Source organism: Stenella coeruleoalba (genome assembly GCF_951394435.1).
Source record: "Stenella coeruleoalba genome assembly, chromosome: 4".
Taxonomy (NCBI): Eukaryota; Metazoa; Chordata; class Mammalia; order Artiodactyla; family Delphinidae; genus Stenella; species Stenella coeruleoalba.
This window is the reverse complement of record NC_137149.1, coordinates 83322656-83346112: the sequence shown is the minus strand read 5'-3', so window position 1 is coordinate 83346112 and position 23457 is coordinate 83322656. Positions and strand designations below refer to the sequence as shown.

Below are 23457 nucleotides of genomic sequence, written 5' to 3'. Positions count from 1 at the left end.
TTGCTTCCATGTCCTGGGTATTGTAAATAGAGCTGCAATGAACATTGTGGTACATGACTCTTTGTGAATGATGGTTTTCTCAGGGTTTATGCCCAGTAGTGGGATTGCTGGGTCATATGGTAGTTCTATTTTTCATTTTTTAAGGAACCTCCATACTGTTCTCCATAGAGGCTATATCGATTTACACTCCCACCAAGAATGCAATAGGGTTCCCTTTTCTCCACACCCTCTCCAGCATTTATAATTTGTAGATTTTTTGATGATGGCCATGTGATAGGTGTTAGCTCTTCTCTAAATGTTTGATAGAATTCGCCTGTGAAGCCATCTGGTCCTGGGCTTTTTTTGTTGGAAGATTTCTAATCACAGTTTCAATTTCAGTGCTTGTGATTGGTCTCTTCATATTTTCTATTTCCTGGTTCAGTCTCAGAAGGTTGTGCTTTTCTAAGAATTTGTCCATTTCTTCCAGGTTTTCCACTTTATTGGCATATAGTTGCTTATAGTAATGTCTCATGATCCTTTGTATTTCTGCAGTGTCAGCTGTTACTTCTTTTTCATTTCTAATTCTGTTGATTTGAGTCTTCTTTTTTTTCTGGGTGAGTCTGGCTAATGGTTTATCAATTTTGTTTATCTTCTCAAAGAACCAGCTTTTAGTTTTATTGATCTTTGCTATTGTTTCCTCCATTTCTTTTTCATTATTTTCTGATCTATTCTTTATGATTTCTTTCCTTCTGCTAACTTTGGGTTTTTTTTCCTTCTTCTTCTTTCTCTAATTTCTTTAGGTATAAGGTTAGGTTGTTTATTTGAGATTTTTCTTGTTTCTTGAGGTAGGATTGTATTGCTGTAAACTTCCCTCTTACAACTGCTTTTGCTGCATCCCATAGGTTTTGGGCCATTTTGTTTTCATTGTCATTTGTTTCTAGGTATGTTTTGAGTTCCTCTTTGATTCCTTGAGTGATCTTTTGGTTACTTAGTAGCGTATTGTTTAACCTCCATGTGTTTGTATTTTTACACATTTTTTCCTGTAATTGATATCTAGTCTCATAGCATTGTGGTCGGAAAAGATACTTCATATGATTTTAATTTTCTTAAATTTACTAAGGCTTGATTTGTGACCCAAGATATGATCTATCCTGGAGAATGTTCCATGAGCACTTGAGAAGAAAGTGTATTCTTTTGTTTTTGGATGGAATGTCCTATAAATATCAATTAAGTCCATCTTGTTTAATGTATCATTTAAATATTGTGTTTCCTTATTTATTTTCATTTTGGTTGATCTGTCCATTGGTGAAACTGTGGTGTTGAAGTCCCCTGCTATGATTGTGTCACTGTCGATTTCCCCTTTTATGGCTGTTAGCATTTGCCTTATGTATTGAGGTGCTCTTATGTTGGGTGCATAAATATTTACAATTGTTATATTTTCTTCTTAGATTGATCCCTTGATCATTATATAGTGCCCTTCTTTGTCTCTTGTAATTGTGTTTATTTTAAAGTCTATTTTGCCTGTTATGAGAATTGCTACTCCAGCTTTCTTTTGATTTCCATTTGCCTGGAATACTTTTTTTTATCCCCCCACTTTCAGTCTGTTTGTGTCCCTAGGTCTGAAGTGGGTCTCATGTAGACAGCATATATACAGGTCATGTTTTTGTATCCATTCAGCCAGTCTGTGTCTTTGGTTGGAGCATTTAATCCATTTGCAATTTAATCCATTTGCAATTATTGATATATATCTTCCTATTACCATTTTCTTAATTGTTTTGTGTTTGTTATTGTAGGTCTTTTCCTTGTCTTGTGTTTCCTGCGTAGAGAAGTTCCTTTAGTATTTTCTGTAAAGCTGGTTTGGTGGTGCTGAATTCTCTTAACTTTTGCTTGTCTGTAAAGTTTTTAACTTCTCCGGCAAATCTGAATGAGATCCTTGCTGGTTAGAGGAATCTTGGTTGTAGGTTTTTCCCTTTCATCACTTTAAATGTGTCCTGCCACTCCCTTCTGGCTTGCAGAGTTTCTTCTGAAAGATAAGTTGTTAACCTTATGGGGATTCCCTTATAGTTATTTCTTGCTTTTCCCTTGTTGCTTTTAATATTTCTTCTTTGTATGTAATTTTTGTTAGTTTGATTAATATGTGTCTTGGTATGTTTCTCCTTGGATTTCTCCTGTATGGGACTCTCTGCGCTTCCTGGACTTGACTGACTATTTCCTTTCCCCTATCAGGGACATTTTCTCTTCAAATAATCTCTTCAAATATTTCTCTAATATAATCTTTTCAAATATTTTTCAGTCCCTTTCTCTTTCTCTTCTTCTTCTGGGACCCCTTTAATTCAAATGTTGGTGCATTTAATATTGTTGCTGAGTTCTCTGAGACTGTCCTCAATTATTTTCATTCTTTTTTCTTTATTCTGCCCTCTGGTAGTTATTTCCACTATTTTATTTTCTGGGTCACTTATCTGTTGTTCTGCTTCAGTTATTCTGCCATTGATTCTTTCTAGAGAATTTTTAATTTCATTTATTGTGTTGTTTATCATTATTTGTTTGCTCTTTAGTTCTTCTAGGTCCTTGTTAAACGTTTCTTATATTTTCTCCATTCTATTTCCAAGATTTTGGATCATCTTTACTATCATTACTCTGAATTCTTTTTCAGGTAGACTGCCTATTTCCTCTTCATTTGTTTGGTCTGGTGGGTTTTTACCTTGCTCCTTCATCTGCTGCATATTTCTCTGTCTTATTTTGCTTAACTTACTGTGTTTGGGGTCTCCTTTTCGCAGGCTCCAGGTTTTTGTCGCAGGTTGTTGTTTTTTTTGTCTGCCCCCATTGGGTAAGGTTGGTTCAGTAGGTTGTGTAGGCTTCCTGGTGGAGGGGACTGGTGCCTGTGTTCTGGTGGATGAGGCTGGATTTTGTCTTTCTGGTGGGCAGGACCGCGTCCAGTGGTGTGTTTGGGGGTGTCTGTGAACTTAGTGTGATTTTAGTCAGCCTCTCTGCCTAGCACACTTTTAAACTACTTTAATTTCAGAGGGACAGTAGGTGAACCTTTTGAAATATAAACTCCCTGAGTGTCTATGTATCTGTGTGTGAGTATGTGCAAGTTTGTGAGTGTGCGAATGTTGGTGCATGGACCTGTGCATACTCTTCCATTGCTTTCTTTTGCAATGATGATGTTCGGACTTCCATCTTGGGAGTTACTAATATGTTAGGATACCCAGCCCTAATTGAATTCTGCCTTTCAAAATGTAGCTAACAGTTTTGTAAAAAACACATTTTGGACTATAGTTATATATAAATGAAAGTATCTTTGGGAATGCAATGAGCACTTAGCTATTGCAACAACCTTAAGAGCTGCTGCATTTCCTAGGCTTGGTTAAGAGTGTATAGATTTATTTCTTAATTAAATTTGCAATTTGGATTACGGATTTTGGTTAATATCACAAAAAATCTTACAAACTTGGGAATAGTTTATTGTTGTTTAATGTAAATTATTTGTTCATTGCCTTTATAACAGCTTTCCAGAAGAAAATAGAGTATATTTAGCCCCAACTTTACAGCTGCAGCTTAATCCCAAGAACCAGCATCTTTAAAAAATAGACAATGGTCCTCATGGTTTTCTACGGACCTTTCCTTTTTTTCTTTTTCTTATTAATTCTTTTCCTTTATTCCTGTTTGACCAAAAAGAAAGCACTTAGGGTAATAACTTGTTTATATACTTTTGCTGTTATTTTTCTCCAAATAATTATTCAAACTCACTTATTCTCTTGCATCCTAATAATGTTTTCTTCAAATTATAACTCTTGTATTCATCATAATGAATGCTCAATTTACTTTCAGTTATGGATGTAATATGTGCTTTTAATAACACTATGAAAATAGTGATATATTTTTGTATGTTTGACTCAGTTTTGTTTTCTTTCTCTTTTAGTGAATTTGTTGGATTCACGGACTGTCATGGGGGACTTGGGATGGATTGCTTTTCCAAAAAATGGGGTAAGCCTTTATAAAATCTTCCCTACAACTTAAACTACTTGAATAGACATCATCTTAAATATCATATAGTTGTAAATTCTCTGCACATATTTGATGTTAAGAAAAGAGGGGTGTGTGTGAAGGGGAGTGAGGAGACTTCAAATTAGCTTTGACTGGGAAAAGCAAGCAAATTGGGAAGAGATTTTTATTACTGAAAAACAAATATATTATTTTCCTCTCTGAATATTTCTCCGTAAAGAAATGTGAAGTTTCTTCAGCATTCAGGAGAGTTTCAGATTGAAGCAACCAACACATTTTTAGAACTGGTTTATCTTTAAAAAAAAAAAAAAAGAAGAAGAAGAAGAAGAGCTAAGAAGAAAGCAAAGATTTGCTGCTAATTTGCCCTTATCTTGTTTATATTGAATAGGAAATAAAAGTTCATGTGTCAATGACAGTGTTGAATCAAACACTGGAACCAACTTATTATGTGTTTAATTTACTACATTAGGGAATTAAAATATTATAAGAAATTCCTTTAAATTCCATTGAAATTAAAAATGTCTCAGATTATTCATCATTCAAAGGTTTTCTTTTAATTCTTGAATTTTTCTCTATTGAGAACGTTCAGAAAAGATGCTCCATTGGAAGATTTTTATAATCAACCATTGTTTTTTTATTACTAAATTATTTTATGGTGTACATTAAAAATAACTTCTTTGGGATGAAAATTAGGTAAGCCAGTTTTTAACAATATGCCTATTAATATATTTATAGTACTAAGAATCTTAATACATAGATTATATAAAAAGTATTCCATTATCTCATACTTAATTAAAAACACATCCATATTATCAGATGGAAAATGAAAACATAAGTAAAATATTGTGACATAAAATCTTTGTATTACATAGAAAACATTAACTGTATTGCATGACTATTATATTGAAAACAATCTAGACTTTGATAGAATATTTTTATTATATAATGACTTTAATATTTAAATTTTTTTTTAATTTTCAAGCTAAAACTACCCAACATCATTATTGAACCAACTCTGCTCAATAGTCTATAATAACCTAAATGGGAAAAGAATTTAAAAAAGAATAGTTACATGTATATGTGTAACTGAATCACTTTGCTGTACACCTGAAACTAACACAACATTGTTAATCAACTATACTCCAATATAAAATAAAAATAAAAAATAAAATAAAACACACATGGATTTTTATAATAAAAAATAAAATATATAAAAAAGAAAAGTAAAAATAATCAAATCACCTTGTGACAAAAACAAATAATATTTTCAATCCTCCATTTAAAGGAAAAGTATTGTTAAACAATTTGAATGCTTAAAACTTTATTATACAGTGTATATATGCAATTAATTAGAAGATTATGCACACTAGTAATACTTCATATGACTCTGAAGGTTAATTTCAATTTAATTAAGTAATTTAATATTATACCAAATCTGGTTATAACAACCCAAATAACCAAAACTTAAAATTTTTTTCTAATTGATGAGTATAACAGATGTTTTAATTGGTCCTTTACTTAGAACATTCTTTCTGTGGAAATAAGACAAGTAGTATTAATTGTTCTAATGCATAATAATTTATATGTTAATATCCTCATCTCAGTGTGCTTTCTCTTTTTTCATTAAGTTGGTATTTCTTTTTGGTTGTAAATATTATGGTTACATTTAGAGGTATAATATAAATAAAGTAATACAAGTAGATTGTTAAGATATTAAAACATGAAGATAAGCCAAATGAAAAACAAATTGTCTTACTCAGATATAGCCAGTGCCAACATAAAGGTATATATATTCTCTTAATCTGTCTTTTATCTTTCTTATGCTCTTCCTTTCTCCATTCTTTCTTTATCCTTCCCCTCACTCACCACCTCTGAGTTACTGTCTTTCTTTCATCTTTCACCACCCCTATACAGGAAGATGGCTGGCTAACATCCATCTATGAGAACCTGTAAATATATTTTGTACTCTGCATTTTTTCACATATCAAAAATGATTTATTTCATAAATATCTTAAATTGCCCTTCCTGAGAAGATGGCTGACATATTGGGTTGAAATTAATTTTTTAAAAGTGAGAAAATACGTCATATTCTCTTTGAATCGCTCTGAGTTTAGTTTTGTGTTCCTCCTTTTTCCATTCAGAAGTTATTCAGACAAGATTTGACAGAGTGTAACTCTGAGGGTAAATCTGATGTTGTAGTTGTTCTTGTAACTAGACATTTTTAGGGAAATTACTCAATTTTGTATGTGATTTCTGCGTAAAGCACAATTGACTCCTTTATAAAAACATAATCTTTTTATCAAAAATGGGCTATTTCCAGTCATTCTAACAACTTCCTCCTTTCTTTTACTTTCTGTATAATTGTTAGTATAGTGTTAATTTTGTTCAGATTTTTAAATGAGTATTTTTTCAAAACTCTTGTAATTTTTTGAGTGATGTTTCTTTTGACATAGCTAATGCCTGATGTTAATACTGAAGAAAAAGAAGTTAAACTAGAGAAACTTAGGGAATGTGCACTTATCCGAGTATGAGGAATGCATGTGGAATTCAGGTGTTATATTGATGCTATGTCACCCATATGCAAAATGAAGAAAGTATATATATACTTCTTATATATTGTTATTAGGCTGAGTCATTTAGGATTAGATAAGAAATCTAACTCTAAGTGAAATGTAGATCACTGGTGTGATATCAGCAAAAATTTTGGAATAGGGACATCTGAAAATTTTCTCTTCCATGAAAGCCATGAGAAAAGTGGAAAATATTATAAGAATCAACTTTTCAGAACTCTGGAAATTAACCAAAATCTTGGAGCAATCCAGGGAACATTTAGTCAAAAAAAAGGACTAAATCTTGTTAGAACAACAAGTTTGTGGCATTTCAAGGTGCCCTGTGTCCTTTTCTGCCACTCCAGCTCTTTAGTGTAGCCTTGGACAAAACCAAAAATCTGTTGTCAGGGTGAAAAACAGCAGTCTGGCAGGCACTAGGGTGGGCAGAGTCAGGTAGGAGACTCTTCAAAGACTTGATCTCAGAGGATTGTCATTATATATAACCTGATAACTCCATGAAAGAATGCTCTTGTAAGGCTGTCTTGACTTGTCTGACTTAGAGCTCCCCCAGTCTGAAAGCCTTTACTGTATTAAGTAGAGAAGAATATTCTTTTTTTCAGAACATTTCCTGAACCTCAGGCCTTAAGAATGAATGTTTTATTATTTTATTTCTTAGACCGATAAAAATAGTACCCTAAATCTAGGCCTAAGAATTGGGCAAGTAACTTAGAGAAACCCTATTCATCCCTTGTAGTCAGGCACACATTCCATACACCTCTTAGAAACAGTCATTGCACCTGTCATACTTTTTCTTTGTTTTTAAGCTTTTAGATTTCTTATGGCAATCTCATATTTACCACTGTACAGTGTTTCTAAAACTAGGCTCAGTTCCTGGCATATAATAGAACTTCAATAAATATTTATTAGAAGGATAACTGTTTGTTTGTTAATTTATGAAATGGGACATACATTACTGAGATGTAGTTTTGCATGAAGATTAAATAAGTGGGACTGAGGGTAGAACTGGGCACAGTGTTGGCACCCAGTAAACATCCTTTCTTTGATCTTCTGCTGCATTTCTGTTCTCCTCATATTAAAAGATCCATCAGTCAATCATGTTTTTGTGTTTCTTTGTTAGTTTTTTGACTATATCTGTATGAATTCATTGTCAGCATTTAAAGATTGGGAGATTTCATATAAAGTCTGAATTTCCAGCTTCTCTGTTTAGTTGGAAGTTTCAGAAAGCCAGAGCTAGCAGCTTTCTATGACCTCAACAGCCCAAAGCTGAGTAAAGGCTGCAATTGGAAGAGAGTAAGCAAATTCTCCTATCTGACTCAATTTCTACCTGCTGCTCTTTGGTCATTTAAGTTGTTGGTCTGCAATGTTGGCATTATCATGGAGTCATTTTTTAATACTGCACAAGCATCGTTTTTTTCTTCTGTTTTAGGAGGGACTTTAAAAAACTTCTCTTGTGTTACATGCTGAGACTGTTTCTTCCTAGTTTTTGTTTGAGTACTTCACCTCAGTTACGGCACATCATTTGAATTTGGGCTTCAGCATGTGCTTTGTAGCTACAATGTATGAGGTAGACAGTGGGTGTATGTGTGAGTGTCTTCTGCCTCATGGTAATAACTTGAAGCCTCCTTCCTTTTTTTTTTTTCTGTACATATCTAGGAGTACTATGTTACAGCAAAGTTTGCTTTCATGCAAACTTGCTGCATTCGTTCATTCAACAGATATATATTGGACACTTAGTTTGTGGCTTGAACTCTTCTAAGAGTGTGCCTTACTTAGTTTGTGCCTAGTTTTGGTAGTTAGTTATAGTAGTGAAGAAGAGTCAGTGCCTACTATAACCAGGGTTACGGTAGTGAAGATAGTAAGTGAAGAAAACAAGCAAAAGTCCCTGATACCCTGGAGCTTGGGGCAGTGTTGATATTTTGAGAATGCGTTATCAGAGTGTTAGAGCAATGTGATAAATGAAATGCATTCTATTATTTTCTTTCTATACTTGTATGAAAGTGGCAGAGAGGTGACAGTATTCTCTCAAGGTCATTAAAGTAGCTTGTGACATAAATGGGAGCAACACATGTATTGCATTTGGCACATGTGCTGTCATATCATTGTTTCTCATTGTCTTGCCATGAAAAAAATACTCTTTCATTTAGTACGTAAATTCATTTAGTACTGACAATGACAATGTAAAAAGAGATATTTAGTATTTTTTTGTAGATGAAGAAAATGAGGCTCAGTAAGGGTAAGTGATTTTCCCAAGTTTATGCAGTTGGTAAGAGACTGAGGCCATTTTAAACCCAGGTCTTCCAGGATACTGATTATTTTAAACCAGAGGTGAACTCCTACAAATAGGTAGGTCTCCAGAGACATAGGTTCTGGATGGTTCTCAGACTTCTAGTTCATGTAAGAGAGGAATTCATGCTGAAGAGAAAATTCACCTCAAAGAAAGTTTTAAATGAGGTGGAGTGGGTCACATGCTATTAATTGCTAGATCATAATACATTTTTGGAAAAATGTATATAGCACATAGATGCTCAAATATATAAGTTGCATTGTTATATTGTGTATATAACAAATATATATATATAATTAAATAATTATATAAAAGGTAGATAGATAATGAAAAGGATGAATTAACTTGACTCCCAGCTATATCTGTAATTCACTCTATTATTTTTGGGACCTGTGTGAATCTCCGCTTTCCTGTCTGTTAAGCAAGGATGGGTGGCTATTATATCATCTATCTTGCAGTGTTGTTTTAGGATAAAGTAAGATAATGTATTTGAATGCACCACATCATCACTCAACCACTAAAGAAGTAGAAAAGATGATGGTTGGTTAAAAAGCTACTTTTGTATTGCTGTTTTCAAACACAACCAGAAAGCAACAGTTTGGTGGTTAAAAGCAACAACCACTCAGGTATCTCTTTGGCATTTGACTGTTCAAATGAAGTAAGTAAACTCTTAAGAGTTTTTTTGCCTCAACTCCCAAATGTGGGACCCAGTACTCTAATTTCACTTTGAATAAAATTAAGGAGAGGGTTTGTCAATTGTTTTTTTCTCCCAGAACTGGTCTTTAATTGTAGACAGAAATAAAAACAAATAAGCAAAACACAGACTGACTTCTGGCTTAATTGTTGTATAATGTGCATAGTTACCCTCAATTCTAAATTTCACTGCCTATTTGAGTAAATATTTTTTTCCTCCAGAGCACCTTTTGTTAGTATTTTACACTGAGGTTCTCAAACTTTTTCAGCCTCAACCCATTAGGACATAATTCTAACAGTAATAGTAATTTGTAATTGTGAATAAGGAATAATTAAGAGGCGTTGAGAATTAATTTATTTCATGATTGACTCTATTGTCAACCCTCTTTTTTTATATTTACATAAGATTTTGTCTTAAAATACTTGTTACTTTTTTAACCATTGCCTTATTTTTAAAAATTAATATACTTAATTTTTTTAGAGAAGTTTTGGGTTTGCATAAAAGTGAGCAGAAGGTATGCAGAGTTCTTATACACAACTTCAATATTCCTCCTTACCCTTTTTTCACTATTAGCATGTTGCATTAGTGTGGTACATTTGTTACAATAGACCAGGCAATGTTGATACATTATTATTAGGTAAATTCCAGGTTTATATTAAAGTTCACTCTTTCTCTTGTACATTCTCTGGGTTTTAACAAATACATAATAATATGTGTTTACCATTGTAGTATCATACAGAACATTCCCTGTCCTATCTGTACACACCCTGAAGATGTACTTTGCTTCCTTCTCATTACAGTAGCATTATTTCATTCACCTTCTGGAACATTTAATGTTGATTAATTTATATAGTCTAATCATTCATGTTAATAGCATTGTTTCCTGCAAATTTTGAGCAAGGGTTTTCAAAACATTCTTATAAGAATAAAATGAATGGCTGTCGTGTTTGTTTAGAGAAGATTATGCTCTTAACGTCTTAGAAATTTCACTATTGCTCTTTTTTCCATATGTTGTTGTTACAAAAGATCACAAGATAGACCTGCCTTCTTTGCTTTGGCAGAAAGCCTTTTCCCCACTGAGTCCTTTGTACTTCCTGTTCACACAGTGGGCAAGCCATCACATTCCCCTGGCTGTCACCTCTGAATCGTATTGCAAATTCTGATTTTATTTTTGCTCTCTTTTCCTATTCCATTCAAAGAAGATAAACATTATTTTTGCAGTCTTTTCTTACGCTGATCTTAGGGGGTATTAGGATCATTCAAAATAACTTATTCATTTGAGAGAGATTTCAGAATATTGACTTAAATCATATTTGTACTAAAATGGAGACAGTGTAACCTGCTCTCTGCCTAGGGGAGAAAGAGCAAGCAATAGTCCTACATAAAGTCACTTCAAAACAGGAGTTTATGGCTTTTCTTGTTTTAGTGTCAGTTTGTTCTATTTTCTGATTTCTTTGAGACAGAGAATCTGTGTTTACTTTTGAAGTTGAAAATAACTCAAGTTTAGATCACTCAGAATGGACTGTGAATCCATCATTAGTGTTTTATGTGGATTCTCTTGAATCAAGAGAAACTTAAACTGGATTTTCTGATACTCAGATTTTGGTAAAAGTGTATGTGAGAGTTTTGTGTGTGATTCCTCCTCCCCAAACTTAAAGGCAAAGAATGAGGAGAAGTATTTGAACACTGCTAATCTCATATATTTTGGTTATGATCAGGATGTTTTGACAGAACCTTGTTTTGGCTTTGCTTTCTACCAAAGGAGAGGAAAGATAATGACAAGCACTGAGGCCCACACTGAGCATGGAGAGGCTAATAAAGATTAAAGTTATGCTGAAGGGGAAAAAAGAACACATTAGTGGATATAGAAAAGCTCTTTATTTGGACAGTGATAGAAAAGAATTCTAAAGGGAATGGATATTATACTTTATAATGCAAATGCCAGTATAATGAAGAACAATCCTATTCCAAAGTAGTTTTGTATCCATTATTTTTTAGAAAAACGAAAAGCACACCCAACCCGTGAGGTAATTAATATAAATAATTTAAGGAATTCAAGACAGTCACTTAGCATACACTGAAGTTTAGATGAAGCACAGTTTCACATTTAGATTTCCCACATAGAAACTAAGCAATTATGAAGAAAGTTTTTTAAAATGTGCAGTTCTGCTTTGCCATATGAGACAAATGTTGTATTTTGCCTTTGCTATATATTGAATGTATTAGCAACAGTCACAGTGTATTCATTCAAGGTAGGATTGAGACGTGCATATACTATTTGTTTACTAGGTGTCACTCTGTTTATATATTTAAAGTCACTATAAAACAGTGCCTATATTTTCTTCTTTACAGTCTCTCAAAACACTCCTGCATTATAGGGAAACTCACAAACATAAGCTGGAAAATGGCCTCTATTCATGATATCCTCTTGTTAATCCTTCTTCTTACCCTAACTGCAATAGACTAGCTAAAGACCTCATCCTTCAAACTGCAGTTTAAGTCTTATTTCCTCAGGAAAGTATGGTTCAAAGATTAACTGTTCTTCCATTAGCAGATTATGCTGTGAAATCCTTTTTCTCTCCATCCCAACCCCTATCTACTTTTTCTCCAGATCACAGTGTGTACAGCTATGTTATTCATACTCATCACCTAGACTAGCTTTCTATCCAAACACTTAATTCTCCTGATCCGCTCCTTTTAGACGACATTCTCTATTGGTCTGTATAAGAAGCCAGGAGCATACATGTGAGCAGAGTTTCAGGTTATTTCTAAAGGGTTATATATGTTACTGTCACCTTCCCTGTGATGTCAGACACCTGTGCACCCACTTACTTCAAACAGCCATTTCCCAATATTATTTCCACCTGTTTCATATTGGGTACTCATGTTTTCCTTTTCCCCATTATGTATACGGAGATTTCTGGGTCTCTATCTGGAGGTTCTCTGTGAAATGATTTACTCCATGTAAAATCTGGACTTAAAATCCTTCTTCTTCTGAAAAAAAATTCTCTGCTCTCATTGATATTTACTCCAGTTTCCATATGTGACTATAATGATTTTTTTTTTTTTACTTTCATCTTCCCATTCATCAATGAAGATGTTAAATAAAACAGCTTTGCGGAGGTCCCCAGGGGCCAAACACCAGGTATTTTCCTAGTGGTTTGATTGCTGTTTATCATGATGTTTTTTTAACCATTCTTCAGCTGTTTTCAATTCATATGACTGCTCCCATGCAAGTCAATTTGAATTAATTTTGCAAGCAAAATGCTTTATGGTTCTGAGTAGATAATCTCCCTCTCCCACAGAGAAAATATATACTGTAATCATCCAGCATTCCTGTTGATTATTTCCATTAAAGGCAGCACAGGGAGAGAGAATGCTCAAGACTCCTCTGGCGTTTGAAGGTTTTTGAGGCTTTTGCTATTCATTGCCTTGTTCTCTCTCCCTCTCTCTCTCACTCTTTTATTTTTCTTTTATGCCACTCACTGTTTGCACTAATGCAGAAAATGATGGTCCATACTGCTCAGCCTGGAATCTCTGTCCTCTGGAGCCTGGGGCTGGTATCTTTGTGATCTTATATACCAACACACTTCCCCCCAAATGAACTGACTTCTCTCTGCGAAACTCCCCAAAAGATTCATATAAATTTCTACCTCTAGTGTTTTGCACGGATTGCTTGAAATACTCCACCTTCCACCCTCCATATAACCCATCTTAATACTAATCATTTTTTTCCATTACCACCTGGAAGGGTGACCACTTCCTAGGCTGAATCAAAATCCAGCACTTCCTGTGTATTGAACACACTAAAAATTAGATATTTGTAGTGTTACCAGTGTTTGTGTATGACTACTGTAAGCTTCTCCAGTGTAAAGACCTTTATGTTGTTATCTCTAGCACGTTGCTCTATGCCTCAAATATAAATTCACATTAATCGCATCTGCCACTGATTGATACATAACTAGGCATCTGAATCTGTCCGAAGTGGTGGTTGTTTAGATGCAAAAGGCTATACATTTTTGGCTAAAATAGAATAGTAAAAAGATACACCAAAGTTTGGATTTAGGGGTTCTTATTTATTTGGTGTCATGTAAGCTTGAACCAAGAATGCTTTATTTTTATTATACAATTAAGTTTACCAAAAGACTATTATGTGCCAAATAGTGAGATTACATTGATATACAGGACTCACTTCCTCTCCTCAGGTAATCAGATAAGTTTGAATAATGTCTCCTAGAGTTGTGAAACATACAGTCTGCACAAACATATACACAACTCTGGGCCCCGCTCTCTATTGAGTTCAATCCAAATTACTAATTTGTATACATATTTGCCTCCATAAAGGCATTATGGTTAACATGGAGACTTTGAGGGCTTCCCTGGTGGCACAGTGGTTGAGAGTCCGCCTGCCGATGCAGAGGACATGGGTTTGTGCCCCGGTCCGGGACGATCCCACATGCCGCGGAGCTGCTGGGCCCATGGGCCATGGCCACTGCACGTCCGGAGCCTGTGCTCCTCAACGGGAGAAGCCACAACAGTGAGAGGCCCACGTACCACAAAAAAAAAAACCAAAAAAAACCCAAAAAAAACCAAAAAAACAAAAAAACATGGAGACTTTGAAATCAGCTAATCTAGATTCAGAATCTAACTCCACACCTTACTACCTAATGTGTATCAAGTTAATCACTCTGTGTCTCCATTTCCTCATTTATAAATTATGTATAATACTACATACTGCACAATGTTCTTATGCCTATTAGAATGAGGTAATGATGCAATGTTTAGCACGATGCCTGTTTAACTCACAGAACCCAATATCAATTGAGCTCTTGAAAAAAATGAAACCAAGGGATTGGGCAACCTTTCATGATCTGATGTTCACCTCTCTGGTTCCTACCTTTGACTAGTCATTTCTTTGTTATTTTCTCAGCAAACCAGATTTCTTTGCTTCAGTTTCACATGGCTTTCACTCAATTCCAGATTTGATTGCCTGTATTTAAAAGACCAGCTCAGGCTGACTGGGGATGTTCCAAATTCCACATAGAAAGATTTCCACTTGGTTCTGCTGACCATCACTTATTCAAATATACCCAGCCGGATTGAGGAAGGAGGGTAAAATCATACAGTATAAGTGTAGCTCTAGCTGTTGGTGACCATCTCTGCTATAAGGAGAGCAGCTTAAAAAAAAAAAAAAAAGTTGGTGTCATCTCAGTTAGTGTCTCTTGGGAATTCTGATAAGGAAGCATTTCCCTAAGTATAAAGTTGTTTTCTCATATAAAATTTATTTAGTTATAAAAATAATTACTAATGTGAAATGTTTATTCCAGAAATTTGCAGTGAAATTAGTTGTTTCAGTACATAATTTCCATCATGTTTCTAAAGCCTGATTTCTACAATGCGTATGAATTTTACCCAGCATTCAATAATTTTATTTGAGTGGTCTCTTTGATTTATTTAAATTCTATTTGATAATCACATTTAATTGGTCTATTTGACTTATTTAAAATCTTACTATTATATGTCCCACTATTCTTATATTTTAGACTGCATTGTAATCAGTGATTCTACATCTTTTGATTACCATCATTCTGTTCTGTAAGACAAATATCCATGTGCCTCCACGCTTCTTTGCGTATTTTGGTATACATCTAGTTATTATGAGTAAGAAGACTAACAGTATCCTATAAGCTCATTGTTTCCTTAGAGGCCAAGAAAATCACCCTTGTGTTTGCTGACCTGGTCCTGAAAGTCCCTATGCATCATAAGCCAAGTCTCTTGTTTAGAAGCAAGTTATAGATACAAAAATATAGACACAAAAGAGTAAGGCAGTCTTTACTGTTGAGTAATAGTTTTTACAATCTTTAAGATAAATTAATGCTTTTCTTGATTGCCTTACATGATTTCAACACTTCCAAAATGTTACTGTGAATATTGAATGCCATAGGTTATGAATCTGAACTTATTCAGAATATACCTTCCAATTCAGCTTTATTTCTTAACATTCGATCTAGGACATATATAATAGAAATGGTGTGCATATGCTTCATGAATCCTTCATGTATTCCACTCCACATTATATACATCCAGACAGGACAGCTGCCAAAGCTGTTGGAGAAGTTTCATTTTAAACAGAGTTTTGTATAGTTGGACATGCATGAACTTTTAGTTGATTATAACATGCAAATATGTAATAAGCTGAAGAATCACGGGCTGTGCTGTGATTACAAATTATTTAAATAATGGAGGATTATTCACTTTGTGTCACAAATAGTTCCAGTCTTCACAGTTAAAGGCATAACGATGAGTATAATCCTGAGAGATAAAGTCATTTCATTAAACAAGCTTCTCTGGTTTACTGTTTGCTTTATTTTGATGCCAGATTGAATAATGGGATTTTTAAAGGTAATTTAACAGTGAAAGTATATTGCATTTATATCATCTTATAATTTTGCAATACTTCTACATTTGTAAAATATATAGATTGGGGTTATTATGATAAAAGTAGCATATAATTTCAATGCTAATGTCAGGAAAATTAAAATGGTTCTGAAAAGTAATATTAGCATGTCATTAATCTGGAAGGTGGAAGGTAGCTATAATGTCATCAGATGTTGATAGTGTTTCCTAGCTAGCCAATCACCAGTAATTTTCATGGTAGCTTTATTCATTAGTGCACTGAAATTTATTCCTGACATGTACTTATAATATATGTTGTGTTGTTCTTTGAAAGTAGAAATGAGCATGAAGTTACAATATCATACACGCAGTCAGTAAAAGATTGAAATTAAGATTCTCTTATGTACCATCTTTGCAATGTTTGTGTCTTCCTCAAATTCATATGTTGAAATCATGATGCAATGGTATTAGGAGGTGGGACCTTCAAGAGGTAAAATCAAGAGAGTATAACCCTTAAGATGGGTTGAGTACCCTTATAGGAGGCAGGGGAAGTTTGCTTCCTCTCTTTTTCTCTCTCAGCCACATGAGGATACAGCAAGAAAGTGTCCATCTACAAGCCAGGAAGCAGAGCGTCATCAGACAGTAGGTCTGCTGGTGCCTTGATCTTGTATTTCCCAGCCTCCAGAACTGTGAGACATAAATATTTGTTGTTTAAATCACCTAGTCTGTAGTATTTGTTGAAGCGGACTGAACTAAGACAGGTGCCAATTTCTGTTTTTCTAAAGGAGTAAAAAGGTATAATGTGGTCAGCCACAGAAAAGGCAATGAAAATATGGGAGATCTCTCTCTCCTGCTCATCCCATAAAAAGAATATGTATTTAGTAAACAAGGCAGACTTTTAGGATGCAGATAATGTAAGGAGGGCTAAGACTCCTAAAGTGAGGCTTCATATTTCCCAAATTGATGTTTTACTTTAGTAGAGTAGTAGATTTAATAGATTGTCTGAAACAGGAAATTCACGTGTTAAGCCAGAGGGGTTCTATACTCAAGTAAGTTTCAAAAATATTAAATGAAGTAGAATTAGCATATTTCTCTACTTATGCATTATACTAAGCCTTTGTAGATTAATGACCATGCAGGTCTCCCAAATAATTTGATCAAGAAATATTTTACCCACTATATGTATGAACATCTTCATGAAGAATGTTCAGTGGAACATAGTTTAGGAAACATTTTTTTCAAAGAACTTGTTTTCTTTTTAAAACATCTGGATGCAGTGATAACAGAGAAATAAGAATAAAGAAATATATGTTTTCCCTTTGTCATAATGACATATGGAACAGTGCCTAAGAATCACTTTCTTACACATGCCTGGAAATTTTGTCTAAGGCACCATAGTAGCAACTAGCTAGTCTGTCACTGGAAATTACCACCATATTAGTTTCTAATATGTGGCTTATTATAGGATTATTAGGCTTATTATACATTCTTATCGCAGAGACTAGGTGACTTAGATATGCAAGCTATGGTTGGAGAGGATTTCAGATCTACTTTTTCCAAGGGTCAATGAGAGAAATTCCCTTTTCATTTACATAAATGAGAAACAAAATAATTTATTTAGCTCATAAATAAATAATTTATTAGCTCTAGTTACACATCTATATAATATCATTGTTGCTACATGGTAGGATAGAGAATGAAGCCATGTAAAATCCCACAGAAAGTTATATTGAATGAATGTCTTCTAAAAAATAGTGTAACTTTTCCCTTAATCTGAGCATCACACATGCACAAGTGGATTTTCTAAATAACATTTTGATTTGAGATTATATGAGTTTGCATATAACTTTGAAATCATGCTTTTGAACTTAATTTCTTGAATAGTTTATTTGTTCATCATTTCCTCCAACAAATATTTATCCATCAAACTATGTGCTTAGAATTATACTAGACACTCAGGATACAAAGATGCAAGTTATTCATTGACTTTTTTAAAAAACAAGTGGTAGGGCTGGGGATTATATCATTATACAATTAAATACATAAAGAAGTTCAAGTCTTGTAATAGTTTTTAACAATGAAATTTGAACTCGAAATACAGATGTGTAACATTAAATATTCTATCAAAATAATGAAGTAGCTAATAGCAATGCTGTCTGTGGACTCTGGTGATCAATTTGTATATTCAATGATATGTTAGGCTTCTACTGCGATACTTATAAAACCTCAGAAGTTCAAAAGTATTTTTCATTATTGCAATAAATTCATGTTTTATTTCTCCATTGCCAGTGACAAATTTGTGTCAAGTCATGTTTTACATAATGCCTCTTTTCAAAATGTGAATTGTCACTCAAAGTGTAACATATTTATGTGATATGCAGTTAACATTTATTGAAATACTTTCTTTAAATAAATATTAAAACAACTGCTAACAAACCCACATACTGGATTCTGGATGTTGTCTGTGTAATTGGTGATGCCAAAATCAGATCTACTTATTTTTAACTATAAATTGAATCAGCTATTATATTGTGGACAATTTCTTATCACGTAGCTACAACCATGGAGACAAGCAGATTTTTAAATTTAGCTCATTTTTGCAATGGCCTCCTTCTGTAAATTAGGTCAAGTAGATCAATTACTAAATCTTTCTAGAGATGAGAATATTGACGTACCTCATAGGAGAACTGGGAGAGAAATACAAGCACTGTTTAAATGTTTGATATCTTAATATTTCTCAATGTCATAGCTGGTATCACTTGATGACTGGAGGAGATTAGTTTCCTTCTGTGTTACATAGTATGTGATTGCCTCTGCACATGACAAGAGGTGCATACGGAACATATGAAAATTCTTCATAGATGTGTGCTTTCTATACACATGTAAAAAGGCAAGCAATCATCTTATATATTGTGTTTGATAAATTGGCAGTTTCAGAAAAAAATAGATCACAGGCACAATAATTCTCTTTACACAGCTTTTTCTTCTATTATCTATTATTATATTTAATAGATTTCCCTCTATAACAGAAATCTGTGTCTTTCTTTTACATTCAGTAATTTATGTAGGAGATCACATAAGGGAAATCTTAATAGAGCTTAACATCATAAGGGAAAATCTTTTCTTAGTTATCTAAATCTGAAATATGTTTAGTGCTGTAGTTAATAAAAACAATCATGTGCAATAAACACTGAGCTCCAAGGTGGTCATTTCATCTATATCAATGACTTTTTTTACAGCAGTTGTTTTTATTTATTTATTTTATTTATTTATTTTTGTTTTACAGTAGGTCCTTGTTGGTTATCTATTTTAAATATAGCAGTGTGTACATGTCAATTCCAAACTCCCAATCTAACCCTCTCCCCTCTTCTTCCCTGGTGACCATAGTTAATTCTCTAAGTCTGTGAGTCTGTTTCTGTTTTGTAAAGAAGTTCATTTATATCACATTTTTAGATTCTGCATATAAGCAATATCATATCATATTTGTCTTTCTCTGTCTGACTGACTTCACTTAGTATGATAATCTCCAGGTCCATCCATGTTGCTGCAAATGGCATTATTTCATTCTTTTTAAATGGCTGAGTAATATTCCATTGTATATATGTACCACATCTTCTTTATCCATTCATCTGTTGATGGACATTTAGGTTGCTTCCATGTTTTGCTGTTGTAAACAGTGCTGCAATGAACATTGGGTGCATCCTTTTGAACCATGTCTTTTTTTTTTTTTTTACAGCAGTTGTTTTTAAATGTCTATTAAATTTGTTCCTGTTTCGCAGATGAAATTATTTTCAGTAATCTGTGTCCTTAAAAACATCTGCTTTCAAATTTATTAGAATATTATGAGACAGATAAAAATGGGGTTTATTTTGTTATGCTTTTAAAGGGAAATGCACTGTTTAGTAGCAATAAATGAAAGTTCTTGCCCCCATCTACAATCAGTTGCCCCATCTACTACTCCAATGGGTAGTAACCATACTCTGCAGTGAATTTGTGAATCACTAATCTGAAAGGTATTGAATAATGATACGTAAACCTAAAAGCATTCCATTTTCAGTTTTGGAATGTCACCAAAATTATTTTTGTATTTGAAATAATTCAATAAAATTTTTATCTTATAATTATTTTATCTCTTTCTATTTAACTTTTCCTGAAGTATAACAATTATTTCCACTTTACTTTTACCTGTATTTTCGTAAATCTCTATAGGTTATTTGGCTAAATTCTGTTTTCCTAGTTTCTGATCTGATCACAGTTGGTAATAGTGAAATGTGAGGTTAGCTGTTAGATCATAGATTTTACTTTAATTTTTTGTCCATTAGTCATTAATTACCGATGATGCAAATATATGCAATTTTAGCATTTTCTAAAGTTTTACTTTGAATTTAGCAATTTTGTCAAATAAAACCTTAAACTTTCATTGCTATTTATAATAGCTGCCATAGTGCTGTCAAAGCATATGGTTGTTAAAACACATAGTTCATTTGTTTCTAAGAGCGAGATACTCTGTATCACAATCTTTAATGTGATTTCATTAAGAATTTTTGTTATATTGTTCTATGGCACTCATAATAATAGGTATAATCCATTACGTAACAAGGCAGAAACATACCTATCAGGAAGTCATGAAGCCACTGACCTCTTTTAATTGAAGTATAGTTGATTTACAATATTGTGTTAGTTTCAGGTATACAGCAAAGTGTTATATTGTTATTTTTTTTCAGACTATATTTCATTACAGGTTATTACAAGATATTGAATATAATTCCCTGTGCTATATAGTAAATCCTTGTTGCTCACCTATTTTATGTGTAGTAGTTTGTATCTGTTAATCCCATACTCCTAATTTTTCCCTCCCTCGTTCTCCCCTTTGGTAATCATAAGTTTGTTTTCTATGTTTGTGAGTCTGTTTCTGTTTTGTATATAGATTCATTTGTATTATTTTTACATTCCACATATAAGTGATATCATATACTATTTGAATTTCTCTGTCTGACTTACTTCACTCAGAATAATATTCTCTAGGTCCATCCATGTTCTTGCACATGGTAATATTTCATTCATTTTATGGCTGAGTAGTATTCCATTGTGTATATGTATATACTATGTGTATATATATTCCATTGTATGTATATATATTCCATTGTGTGTATATATACACACACACACACAACACATTTTCTTAAGCCAGTCGTCTGTTGATGGGCACTTGGGTTGTTTCCATGTCTTGACTATTGAAGATAGTGCTGCTATGAACATTGAGGTGCATGTATGTTTTCGAATTAGAGTTTTCATTTTTTTCTGGATAGATACCCAGGAGTGAGGTTGCTGGATCATTTGGTAGTTCTGTGTTTAATTTTTGGGGGGAACTGTTTTCCATGGTGGCTGCACCAATTTACATTACCAAAAACAGTGTAAGAGGGTTCCCTTTTCTCCATACCCTCTCCAGCATTTATTATTTATAGACTTTTTGATGATAGCCATTCTGACTGGTATGAGGTGATACTTCATTGTGGTTTTGATTTGCATTTCTCTAATAATTAGAGACGTAGAGCATCTTTTCATGTGCCTTTTGGCCATCTGTATGTCTTTGCAAAAATGCCTACTTAGGTTTTCTGCCCATTTTTTGATTAGATTGTTTGCTTTTTTGCTATTGAGTTGTATGAGCTGTTTGTAGATTTTGGATATTAACTTCTTCTTTGTCACATTGTTTTTTTTTTGTGTTTTTTTTTTTATAAATTTATTTATTTTTGGCTGCGTTGAGTCGTCGTTGCTGCACTCGGGCTTTCTCTAGCTGCAGAGAGCGGGGGCTCTTTGTTGTGGTGCACTGGCTTCTCACTGCGGTGGCCTCTCCCGCTGTGGAGCACGGGCTCTAGGCTCATGGGCTTCAGTAGTTGTGGCGCACGGGCTCAGCCGCTCCGCAGCATGCGGGATCCTCCCAGACCAGGGCCCGAACCCGTGTCCCCTGCATTGGCAGGCGGATTCTCAACCACTGCGCCACCAGGGAAGCCCTGTCACATTGTTTGCAAATACTTTCTCCCATTCCAAAGGTTGTCTTTTCATTTTATTGGTGGTTTCCTTTGCTGTGCAAAAGCTTTTAAGTTTGATTAAGGTCCATTTATTTATTTTACTGACCTCAGAATTGTTATGCCTTAGTCTCCATGGAGTGGCTATTCTGAATATACCTAGACTTTGACTTCCAAAATCCTAGAGCCTCCTGTCTCATATAGCTATTTTGGAAGACTATAAGAGAGACTTCATATTTCCTTTCTAGCACTTATCACAAACCTGACATTATATTATGTTAATTATATTATATCATATTAATTTTATTATTGTATGCCACCTATGATAGCATGTTAAATATAGGTATACTTTAAGAAACATGCAGTTGTCTTTATTGTTCACTGTTGAGTCTCCAGAGCATATGGTGATCAATGTAATTGTTGAATGAATGAATAAATAAATGAATGTGTGGTAGGAAGAGAAACATTTCCTCATTTATAAGAGTATGGATTTAGATCCTTGGGATTGTCGCAAAAGAGCTATGATCACCAGACCTCCTCAGTTATATCTTAAATGTGCTTCTCATAGAAAAAATATCATATATATTAATTATATATGTATGTTGATAGCTATTTGTGAGACTTATGACCTAGGAGCCCAACCTCTTTTAATAAAAGCTTTTTATTATGGGATATTATTTCCAAGATTCAGATAGGTTAGTTACAAATAATATGGGAGTGCTACCTTTTCATAAGCTAAACTGCCTAAACCCATGTTATCCAAATCAGTTGATAATAAATTGCCATAAAATGACTATATGCCCTTAAAATTAAATATTAATACACTATTTGTTTGCAGCCTTCCTGAGTTTCTACATGACACACCAGCCATTCTTCTCTTATTAATAATTGAAATTACATGAACTTGAAGTTCAAATACTGTGCACAGTTTACTTCGGAAGCCACACCAAGTCCATTCTAGGAGACATCATTCATTCCTTCCTTTTCATAGGCAAAACCCAACAGGCGTTTCCTAGAATATAGACTAGTTATGCCACTCATCAACCAGTGATTGGAAAATTAAATTCAAAGCACTCTCTAAATCAAAACCTATAAACTACCCTCTATTATCACTTATGTTTCATTAAAAAAGAGAATTCTAATACTAAAAATAATAAGCATATAATCCCCAAATAAAGAATAATCCATTAAATTGAACAAATTGGGTTTTATGAAATACCTACTACATTTTTCTCATTTCTTTAAGAATTAGTGAAGACTTTGTCACAGTCCATTGGTTAATATTTGGAAATGGTATAAAATTTGTATTTTCACTTACAGACTGAAACACTTTAAAACACTCCAGGGTTTTTAAAAATCTGCCATGCTTCCTCTGACTTGAACGTAAATTCACCCCAGTCCATATGTGAACATATAAACAAATTAAAGTGTAAGTGTTTTTCTAGAAAACCTTTACATTGCTAAGGTGTTTACCATTCTTTCTAACTCAGGGTATGCACCCAG

The 23457-nt window shown here is 33.7% G+C and overlaps 1 protein-coding gene across 11 annotated transcripts in view; it reads left to right on the top strand.

The window, feature by feature from the left end:
* The window catches only part of EPHA5 (EPH receptor A5), a gene marked incomplete at its 3' end in the record, with an annotated part of 325147 nt that overhangs the window by 25865 nt on the left and 275825 nt on the right, over window positions 1-23457 (top strand). For all 11 annotated transcript variants that reach the window (XM_079919474.1, XM_079919472.1, XM_079919473.1 and 8 more), the window contains exon 2: window positions 3902-3966. In XM_079919474.1, coding sequence (XP_079775600.1) covers window positions 3902-3966 — 65 coding nt within the window. The remainder of the gene's footprint in view (window positions 1-3901; window positions 3967-23457) is intronic.